The sequence below is a fragment of the Miscanthus floridulus genome, chromosome 13, assembly GCF_019320115.1.
Source record: "Miscanthus floridulus cultivar M001 chromosome 13, ASM1932011v1, whole genome shotgun sequence".
NCBI lineage: Eukaryota > Viridiplantae > Streptophyta > Magnoliopsida > Poales > Poaceae > Miscanthus > Miscanthus floridulus.
Window position 1 is genome coordinate 70,011,390 of NC_089592.1, and position 11,319 is coordinate 70,022,708.

The window sequence follows — 11,319 nt, forward strand, 5'->3', positions numbered from 1 at the left end:
GGTTCCTTATGGTGGAACCTACCCAGGTTAAAGTCTTTGACTTGGCACGGGTGTTCGTATTTTTCTGGATTTATTTCAGAATTTAACGGCATTGTGCTTTCAGTGGTAGGCGACGTTCTCGTCGACAGCGAGTCGCCTATGGTGACTTCGTCAATCTCAAGATGTGCCGGCATAGTCTTTCGGAGGTGCTCATAGGGGTAGGGTTTACGTGCGTGTGTTCTGAGGAGTGAGTGTGCATGCATGTTGAGCGTCTACGTCTGTACTTGTATAATTTAAAAAAAATAAATTTTTTAATTAGCCCACGTTTAGCATATTATCCAACGACGAGCTAAACTTTGGTCCGGTGAACCAAACATGCCCATTCAAGATCGAAGGGATATGATATCCAACTGCGAAAGGTATTTCACACTTCACATCTATCCATATCTTGATCCGAGAGACTGATGGTTCTGAGAAGTCTCTAACGACGGACTAAACTTTGGTCCCGTGATCAAACAGGCCCATTCAAGATTGAAGGGATATGATATCCAGCTGCGAAAAGTATTTCACACTTCACATCCATCCATAGCTTGATCCGAGAGACCGATGGCTCTGAGAAGTCGTTTTACTGATCAAGTTGTTGGACGACGGCCACATCCGGCAGACGCAGGTGATTTCCCCGTGCGGAAAATCCTATGAACGCCGCAAAGTCTCGAGGGATTAGCCTACCCGCCCTCCACTGGCAGCAATACCGATTGTGATTTGTGAGTGACGTCTCCTAGTCCTACACTCCTACTCCTACTTGAGACTGGGACTCTGGCTGGCGGTATCGCGAACGCCGGCAGCTCCACTGCGCGCCACGCAACCCCTCGGGGAGTCGAGAGGACGGGGGCACAGGTCCCTACCCGTCAGCCGGTGCGGGGAGGTGACGCCAGAAGCGGGACGGCCGACCCACCCACTCCACTTACCCACTCGTCAGACAGGCTGTGCGCAGCGCAAACGAACGGTCAACTGACGAGTGAGCGGCGGGTGGGCTGGGCTCCGGCCTCCGGGTGGCCCGTAGTGAGCGGGTGGGTGCTGCGCTCAGGGCCGACGTCACCGCCAGCCGCGGTTCCAGCGTTGGCTCGCGCGCGGCCCGCCAAGGAGGGGAAACTGCGCGGAGGTTCTTTTCTTGTCCTGCGGGCCTGTGGCCCGCTGCGCACGGGTTTTTCTTTTCTCTTTATACATCTGATTCTGAATTGAAAGGCTTGCGTGGAGCATCATGGATTGGACGCGTGGTATGAGTGTGATCTCCTTTAAATGGCTGCGAGGTCTGACTTTGACACTTTGTGTTTCGAGTTTTGACCTATCCGTCGAGCCGTCCGTTGGCTAAGGGCTAAGGCTTTGTTCGGCAGGACTTATTGTTGCTGCGGCTGATTTATAGAACTGATTTATTATGAGAAGAAAATACTATTTCATGACTAAAAAAAATATGACTGATTCGAACTTACGTGGAGCATCATGGAGTGGATCGCTCCACCAAACCAAACACGTTGTTTAGGTTCGGACGTAGGTTCGGATCGTTCCACTCCTTAATCCAAACATGCTATTAACCACCTATTACTAATATTTATGATATATAATAAGTATTGTTAGATTGAGCCTAGAGTATATTTTTACAATAAACTTATTTGGAGATATAATTGTTGATACTATTTTCTATAATTTCGTTCAAGCTTAAAAAATTGATTTTTCGAGAAGCGAAATAATTACATTATTTTAGGATGAAGGAAATATTTATTTATAAGGCTGGTTGTGGCTGACGGGGTGACAAGGCGGTCGCTCTGCCACTGGTCTAGTTGTCTTTTAATAAGTTATTGTTTCATCTTAAGTTTTGGACATTCTAGCTTCCAAAACAAAAATGCTAACTATGCTGCTATGTTCTTTCGAAGCACAATCTCCGCTGTTCCAGAGGACATCATCCATGAAATATGCACGCCATATGTTTCATAATTTGCCTATCCAAAATTGACCAGATAACCATTTCTAGGTCTGAAGAAATAAGAAATGAGAATAGAAGCGAATCAAATGACTATATGCAGCTGACATGGGAACGAGCGAGTCGCTCGGTCAGCATTGCGAGCCGCGAGCTCGGCCACCCGGGTTTGACCCCGGAGCCCCTCGGTTCAAAAAAAAATGCAGCTGACAAATCCTGCTTGATATGTGGAGCAAACTACTAGAAGAGAAGTTCATGCTACTTACCTTTACCTGGGAGGTAACCGTGCTAGCTTTAGTATGAATTTTTAAAATAAAACTTCTTGCAAGCAAAAAATATCTTGAACATGATATACCTATATACCAGAAAGTTCTGAGGAAACCACATATCTGCATTTATAAAGGACAATGATTTTTCTGCTTTGTGATAACGATAATGATACTAATAAGGATGCTCGTCCCATGACTTCTGTCTGGACACTAACGCAAAAAAAAAAAAAAAAATGTTCTATTCCTTGCAGCGCCTCCATCCCCGTCCGGGTGGGGACACCCGTTGGCGCGCCCCACTCCGTGCTAGTTGCTGCTGCCCTCACCCGTCGCTTGCTCAAGCCCCATCCTGCCCGTAACGCTTTGGCTCCTCCATCCTGCGCTGCGTGCCCCATCTCCTCCCTCAGCCCCTCCCCCATCCACATAGGCACGACCGCGTCTATCCCCACGCTGTCGCTGCTCAGTCGGCCAGCTCCGATGGGTTCGTGAAGTCGGCGGTGGCGAGGGTGCAGCAGCAGCACATAGTGTGGGGGCCGCCTAGGAGATGGCGCTCCTCGCGGGGCCCCTCTAGCCGGCGGCCCTCCTCGGCCTCCTCCTTCTCTGTCGTTGCCACTCCAATCCCCACCAGGTAGGCTGTGCAGCGAACACTGTGTTTCAAGTGTTTCAACACCGTGTTTCAAGTGTTTCAGACGTTTCAAAGTTATGTTTTAAGTGTTTCATCTAGATGTTGCAAAAGTAGATTTATGATGTATATTGCAATGATAATATATGCATGTTTGCAAGCCTATGTTTCAAGTGTTTCACGTGTTTCAGAAGTACGTTGCAAATGTTTCATCGGAATATTACAAAGGTAGATCTTGGTGTTGCACATGTTGCAATGGCTATACATGCATGTTTCAAGCGCATGTTTCACGTTTTTCACATGCTTTTCATACATATGTTGCAAATATTTTATTTGGATGTTTCAAAAGTAACTCTAGTGTTGCACATGTCACAATGGCGCCGGTGGCTGGCGTTACAGTGGCCTTCCTCACACGACATGCCTCTCCCTTTCCTTCCCTCCATCTCCTTGTCACGGCAGTTCGAGCTCGACGGGGAACCATACCCGATTAGCGCGCATGCGCTCGCGGAGCTGGTGGCCTCAGGTGGGCCCGACGACGGCGCGATGCCTGCATGGTGGCCCCGTAGCAAGTCAAGGTCCGTGCTGTCCGCTCACTACGCGTGTGAACAAAGGAGCCACGGGCATCTGTCCAAACGTCCAAGCGCTAGTCCCGCCGTTGTGATAAAGGCCACTATATGTGATTGTGTTATGGTATAACCTGATTTAACTCAATTTCAGAGATGGATCCACCACCAAATTAGCCCAAGATGTTTCGTCAACAAGTATGGCATTTCTAAAAAAAAAACAGAGTTGCTCTGCAGGACTCCGCCACTCTGCGGATGTGTATGTATGTAACAGGGGAAAGTCTATAGTGAGGTGTTGGGTGAAGAGCGAGAGCAAACCCTCATCTTTTCTTGTAACAAAAAAAAAACTTGAGAACAATCATGGAAATTTTAGATTAGGTTTGATTTTCGAGTTCTAAAAACAAAGAACTAATCATGATTATGCTACCCACGCTAAGGTACGTTGAGACTCGGTGGCAAGAAAAGCTAGCAAAGATGAATTTCAGTGCCACTCTAGAAATGCAGCTTAATTGAAAAATAACATTTGATAGAATTTTCAAATCACTCAGGCTACTAAATTGGCACAACCACCTTGTGATTTTAACATTATGATAGCTGACTGTTCATGGCAGTAGACTTTTAATACTAAGAAAGCAGAGGCCCGGCTACACCTTCCAGATTTAGAGAGGCCACTAATGTTTGGGCAGAGATGAACACAAAGAGAGAGACACAACAACAAAGAAGTGGCTGTTTGTATTCATTTTTCAATTTCTATGAAAAAACATACTCCTATCTTTTTACTGAATTGGCTCTCATATCTCTTTACTGAGTTGGCCCTGCTCGTATGTCACAAACTTTATACACTGAGCTTAAGTTGCATCGTACTCAGCTCCAGAAAAATCTTGATTGGCGTCTATGCGAGCCTGTGAGCACAGTGTAATAGCATGAGTTCTGTGTGGGATCAGATTATCAGAATGTTTTGGAGCTGACTAGCTGAGCCCCAAGACAAGGTACATTGATCATGCATGTGCCTGTTACCGTTCATGGTGCTCGATTGACTTTGACCCTTGTACGTGTTCATTTGGTCTCTTAATTGGTCGTATACAGATTACAGATAGATGCATTTTAGATGATGGAGAAACTAACGCGAGGAGAGCAAGCTATCCCCCAAGCGGCAGGATGTGTCATGTGTCCCAATTCAACGACATAAGATGTTTAATTTGTTTTGAGGCACATGCATATTTGGTGGGGATGGTTTCGATTTTTCTGAGTTTAGCTTTGCTTTGCAGGAGTCAGTAGTGGGACGCGAGCTCTGATAGATTTCACCTACGATTCATAGGACATGAACGAGAGTATGGTGCGTCTATATAGAGATGAACTACGGGCTTGTTTAGTTCCCCTCCAAAACGTCAAATTTTTCAAGATTTCTTGTCACATCGAATCTTTGGACGCATGTACGAAGCATTAAATATAAATAAAAAATAAAACTAATTACACAGTTTAGACGAAATCCACGAGACGAATCTTTTAAACCTAATTAGACTATAATTGGACACTAATTGTCAAATAACAACGAAAACACTACAGTAGCATTTTACCAAAAATTTTGGCATCAAACTGGCCCTACATAGTAGTAGTTGTGTTTGCAATAGAAGGTTGTTCATCCCTTGTCAAATCCAGCAAATTAAAAGCCAAGGACGCATGTGAATCCCTGGTCAACTGATCATCCTGCGACTCCGCGCGTCTGCCCAGCTCCTCCCATCTCACCGTGTCAATAAAACCCAAGAAGCTGACGCCCGCTGCATTGCGAGTTTGCGACCCCAAAAGGGTCCGGGACCAGAAGTCAGGCCAGCTCAACAGTAGCATGGATTTTGGTACCGGGCAGTCGATGAAATTGCACAGGCGCGGACCATACCCGGCCTTTTACCCAGGAGGCCAGAACCAGTAGTATTTCCAGTTACGAATTCAAAGTCACAGTGCCAGTGAGCCAGTCCCAGTCCCAGTCCCAGTCCCAGTATTCAAAAGGCTCGAAACCTGGGCTCCCTCCAGCGGTCCAGCTGGAGTGCATGCATAGACTGTAACCTGATGGCTGAAGCTCTCTGCAGCCTGCACTGCGACGCGCACAAATAAAAAATTGGCTCTGCGAGCCTGCTGGCCTGCTAGGCTGCTACCGAGTCCGATCTCCACGCAGACCGGCAGACGTGCGTAAATGCCGTCCATGAAGACGAGCGACTGAGCGAGATCCCGTGCATCCGGCCAGGTGCTGGGCGGAAATGCATGCATGCATGACAAAACATGCACGGACGCCGGCCGGTTGAGCTGAGCCCCCCCTTGTGACCTTGTCTTCTGCGCAGCGCGCTGCTGGCTCGCCGATGAAACACACGCTGCCGTGCCGACACCCTGCTCGCAATCGCAGCGGTAGTAGTACTACCTCCGTTTTTATTTTTCGTTTACTTGTCACCGAATTTTTACTATAGCAATTTTGACCATACATTTTTTTTCTACAAAAATTTTTTAGATCCATCAAGTTTTCACATATATGATTCTTTATTAAACATACTTCATTAGTGTTATATACATTGAAGTATCTAAGATTTTTTTAGAAGAAAAAATAGATGATCAAATTTGCTACGGTAAAAAATTGCTGAAAGTAAATATAAACGGAAGGAAGGGGCCGCCTGGCGCATCACATGGCGAAATTGCCCATGCGCCTATGCCGTGCCTGTTAATTTCACTCGTGGTCGTGGCGCGTCTCTCGTTATTTTCGTCAGAGAGGATGGAACTTGTGGTCCTGTGAGTTAGCGCTTTGTCTTTTCTTTTCTTTTTCTTTTTTTTGAAAAACACGGTCTGACATCTTCTGACAATAGGGAAAAAAATTTATCAACACATCATGTAGGTACTTAACAATGATCCAAGTCATGGATCATATGTGATTGCAGCCTTCACACTCATCTTCGCTCCGCAATAGTAATAAACAGGAGTTACATAAATACATCATGAAACACATTTTCAAGGAATTTACCATGAAGATACTGTTTCAAGCGCGAAAAGGACTCCACCAACTGGCGCCCGGAAAGCAGCAGCAGAACCACAAGTAACAAGGTCCCTCCGATCCCTATCATTCTTGAAGTACCTGAGCCACCTACATGTCATATGATATTTACGTGACCCACCTTGCCCAAGTATTGATGCAATGCATGCGCCTGTGTGTACCAATGGCCCAGCTTTTCCCACATGCAGTGATGATGATACTGCCGCAATGCATCCCACAACCTTGGCTATCAGAGTTTTCAGTGAGAATATAAGTTGGGGGCGTCAACACCATTCAAGTAGGCCTTCGCCTCCGGCATTCTTCCCGATACACCGTCAGCACCGCGGCTAACATCGTGAGCGCAAAGTTGGACGCCACGAACACCGCAAACGCCGACCCATGTCTGCCGTCCAACATGAGGTTGGAGGTGACGACGAACTTGGCGCCGGCGACATTCTCGGCTCCGAGGTTGGCGACGAAGCCGGCGGCGGCCGTGAGGGCCCCGACGAGGAAGCAGAGGTCCCACTTGAGCGCCACGAAGCGCAGGATGTGGCCCCGCCCCCGCGCCCTTCAGTCCTGCTTGAACACGTCGTTCTCGATCAGCCTGCACGGGGCGTAGGCGCGCAGCACATGCATGTCGCATCGGTCAATTGGGTCAAGCAAGTCCAAGAAAACTAGCGATTCGCGGCGGATTGGGGCGGGCCTACTCGTAGTCGAGGCTCTCGATGGGGCAGCTATAGATGGGCAACGTGCCGACCCGGCCCAGCACAGGGCCCGTCCGGCTCCCAAGCGCCGCCGTCCTCCCTCCACGCCGGCATCCTCCACGAATCGGTCTGGATCTGTCCTATCCGACCTCTCTTCGGCGTCGATAGCGTCGGTATCAAGCGACGGTGGCGGCGCCCTCCCGGCCTCCCTTTCCCTCTCTGCTCTCTCTCTCTCTCTATCGGCAGTGGGCCACGGGCCGGCCTGGCCTACTAGGCTGGTCGTGCTTTTCGGGCTAGCACGACACGAAAAACGGCCCAGAGGGCCGTGCCTCGACCGTCGGCTAGACCGTCGGCCAGGCACGAAGCCCATGGAGGCACGGCCTAGCGGCACGCCGGCCCTGCCGTGTCGTGCCTGGTCGAGGCTCTCGATGGGCAAAACGAAATAGTTGCGAGTTGCACATCTGCACGCGCGCGCACGGACGACATTCAGAACAAATATATAAGTAGAAGAACCACACAGCTGGCTGTTATCTGTTCTTTATGGGGTCCTGCATCCCTGACCGTGATTTTTTTTATTGCAAATGGAGCAAAGTCAAAGCTCCGAAGCATGCCCGAGATTTTGACTTGCGTATTTTAGTGCCAAAACCAGTTAAAGGCTTAAAGTCGACGCGTACTATGCATTACATGCAAGGTCAACGGAATGAGAAATCAATGCAAGTGTTATATTTTGGTGCAGTAATCCGTTTTTCTTTCTCTTCCATTGTTTCAGTCAACATGCATTTTAGTAACTGCCATTACTATACTACTCCGTTACAGATGTTTAATTTGGCCCTTGTTTAGTTCTTCAAAAGTGCACCATGCAAAAAGAAGATTTTCCGTCACATCAAACTTGTGGTACATGCATGGAGTACTAAATGTAGACGAAATCAAAAACTAATTACACAGTTTGCTTTAACTTTACGAGACGAATCTTTTAAGCCTAATTAGTCAATGTTTGACAATAATTCACAAATACAAATGAAATGCTACAGTAAAAAAATCGTGCACTGTGCAAAGTTTGCAAACTTTGGCCTTGTTTAGATGCCACCAAAATTCCAAGTTTTTTCACTCTCTCTCCATCACATCAATTTTTAGCCGCTTGTATGGAGTATTAAATGTAGGTAAAAAAAATAACTAATTACACAGTTTAGTTGAAAATCACGAGATGAATTTTTTGAGCCTAGTTGGTCCACGATTGGACAATATTTGTCAAATAAGACGAAAGTGGTACTATTGTCCATAATTGCATTTTATTTGGACAATCTTTTGAGCCTAGTTGGTCCATAATTGCATGCGTACTGCACCCACGCACGCATGCAATTATGTTTGCGGAAACCCTGCCGTTCCCTCAGTTCAGAAGCTCTTCTCAGTCTCAGGACCTGTTTGTTTGGTCCCCTCCTAAAAATTTTAAGAGCTAAAATATGTCTAAAGAACCGAACACTCTTTCCTAAAAGCTTCTAAAAAATTTAGGAGGGTCTAAAAACTTTAGGAACATCATCCCCTCCTAAAAGCTCCTAAAGTCTATTCTGGATCCCCACTACCCCGTCACATCATGCAGGTGATGAAAGTACCAGGCGCATGCAGACAAGGAGGAGAGGTAAGGAGGAGGGTTGTATGATCTTTTTGTCAGTACATTTATTGCTTTTAATTAATTTTAAAAGGTGGAATCAAACATTTTTTTAGAAGATTTTAGAATACTACCTAAAATTTTTAGGAGCTAAAGTTTTAGAGCTCGAAACCATATAGACCTCGCACTCCTCTCCTCCCACTGCAGACTCATGCTATATAACATCCCTTGCAGTCACCACCCAGCCCCAAGCTGACCACACTTCACTGCTACTACCTCCTGCAGGCTGCAGCACACACTAAACTAGTATAGCACCAGTGACCACACCACACTAGCGGCGTAGGAGCAGGTGCACGCGCACGGCGGGCGCTAGGTCGTGTACGGCGCAGGAAGAAGGTTTTCACCGTGTCTTCGTCTGTTCGTCGTCGCTCGATCGACCGTTGAGGAGTGTTTAGATGGCACGTACGTGTTGACATGTACAACCGGGAGCAGCCGCCGCCGCCGCAGGCCCAGCAGCAGCTCATGGCGCCGCCGCGGATGTCCTTCTCCAGCGACTTCGCGCTGGAGCCGCCGCCGCCGCCGAGGCCGCCGGGCCGCGCGGACGCGGACTTCGAGTTCTCGCCGGCGGGCAGCCGGCCCATGATGGACGCGGACCAGCTCTTCTCCAAGGGCCGCATCCTGCCGCTGCGGGAGGCCGCGCCGCGGCCACCGACGACCCTGCGCGACGAGCTGCGCGCGGCGCCGGGCGCCGCCGACCGCGGCCGCCGCGGGCCTGCACGGTGGAAGGAGCTGCTGGGGCTGAAGAGCCGGGCGCACGCGCAGAAGAAGGGGGCCGCCGGGGCAGCAGCCGCGTCCGCCGCTGACGCTCACGTGGTAATAATAATAACGCACTGACCACCACCATGCATGGCATGCATTTTAGTATTGCCTTTGACTTGCACATGGACTTGTGGGATCTCCGTCTCCCTCCATTTCGAGGTGATTCTGCGCCTTCCACGCAGACAGATACAGTGCATGGCGCCCTCGCTTGTCGAGCACTGGCACTTTTAGTTTAACTTTCTGCAGTATATTTTTTTTACTGACAGCATGTGTACTCTTCTCAGGATCTTGGAGAGCATGGAGAGGCAGCAGAGTGAATCCACAGATGACCACCACTTGCATTTGGTTAGTGCGGCACGAAACTGGAGCGTGACAAAATTTGGTGTTGCAGAGTTGTAGCGTTCACAGTTCACCAATTGGTGTTCCTTTTTTTTTCTTTCCTTTTTGGGGTGGAATGAGACATTGAGATTGTTTTCAGGTAGCCGCGTCGTACCATTTTCCCTCATTTGATTTTGGAGGGTCAACGGTCGTATTTTTTTTTTGTCGCCAGCTGTAGTTGGTAGGATTAGTAGTTTCGTTTGTGCTTCTCCCTCAACCTGTACAAATGCGATGCCTGTACCTTTTGGATTCAGTGAAAAAAAGTGATGGAAAATGGGTAATTTAAGTGTTTAATCTACCCGTTATTTATGAAATTGTGCTTCCATGCTACTACTAACAAGTACGTTCATGCGTTGTAACAGGATATATAGTAGCTTGTTGCGTGGTTATCTGGAGCAATCCTTGTTAATGATAATTAATAAGCTAGCTATCTATGTTGAATTTCATTGTGCTTGGCCCAACGGTATTTTAAATAAATAAAATTCAAAAACTCTAATAAATGTTAGGTGCAATAAATGTTAATTAATACCGAATCAGATATTGACTCCGCTCAAATGAGTGGCCACTACTACAAAAGTAGTTTTTTCCATTAGCATTTTCATCGTCGGTTTTATTAAAACCGTTGGTGATAATATTTCAGTACTGGTTCATAATAAAACTGACGGTAAAAACGATATTCACAGCTGGTAATTTAGAACAATCGTGTCCCAAACCGGTGGTAAAGATCGTGTTCACCAACCGTCTAGGAGAGGAGCCAGCGATGAAAGCGCTCGGACCAGGCCTCCGTGTCCGGTCATGTGACCCTCTCCCACCGTTTTATCAGACCGTGTGTCTCGCTTGTGCTTTCTTAGGGTGGATGACAGGTGGGCCTATGCGCTGACGTGTCACTCCGTGATTGGGACATAACAAATACGTCAAGGGTGGATGACAACTGGAGTTGGGGGTCGTGGTAGACGGGGCGGCCAGGGCTGAGGCAGCGACATATTGAGGGGCTAGTGTCAGGGCGGAATTGGGTGGGATTGCGGTGGATGGAGGTAGTAGTGTGAAAGAAGGATGACATGCGAATCTCGCTTGACGGACGTCTAAACACATCTCAAACAATACTGTATCCTCGTTGTCCATCCCCCCCATCCAAACACATAACAAATACGACAAGGAGCAGACCTAGGTAGTGCCGAGTGAGGGCACAGGCCACCTGTCGGTGTTTTATAAACCGGACTAGTAAATTTATATGATTGCCGCGCTGCTCTAGGAAAAATCATTGTGTCTTGATTGTCTCCTTGGTATTCATTCTTGTGATTGATTGTCTCCTTTGGTGATTGACTCATTCCTCTACATGGCGGTATAACACTCCATCCTTTCCGCGCATTTACATTTCTTAGTGTAGCTTGGCCCTT

At 47.8% G+C, this 11,319-nt stretch overlaps 1 protein-coding gene and 1 pseudogene across 1 annotated transcript; one reads left to right on the forward strand and one right to left on the reverse strand.

The window, feature by feature from the left end:
- Nucleotides 1-6,402: 6,402 nt before the first annotated feature.
- On the reverse strand, nt 6,403-7,489 carry LOC136499985 (putative chloride channel-like protein CLC-g; annotated as a pseudogene).
- Nucleotides 7,490-9,151: 1,662 nt separating this feature from the next.
- On the forward strand, nt 9,152-9,932 carry LOC136499133 (uncharacterized). The gene is made up of 2 exons (XM_066494824.1): nt 9,152-9,598; nt 9,829-9,932. The coding sequence occupies exons 1-2, from the start codon at nt 9,200-9,202 to the stop codon at nt 9,859-9,861; spliced, it is 432 nt and encodes a 143-aa protein (XP_066350921.1). The 5' UTR covers nt 9,152-9,199; the 3' UTR covers nt 9,862-9,932.
- The last annotated feature ends 1,387 nt before the right edge of the window (nt 9,933-11,319 follow it).

Excerpts from the sequence above, each read along its gene's own strand:
- LOC136499133 (XM_066494824.1), top strand. The coding sequence starts at position 9,200 with ATGTACAACCGGGAGCAGCCGCCGCCGCCGCAGGCCCAGCAGCAGCTC. Across the intron at positions 9,599-9,828 it reads CCGCCGCTGACGCTCACGTG|GATCTTGGAGAGCATGGAGA; the intron begins GTAATAATAATA and ends TACTCTTCTCAG.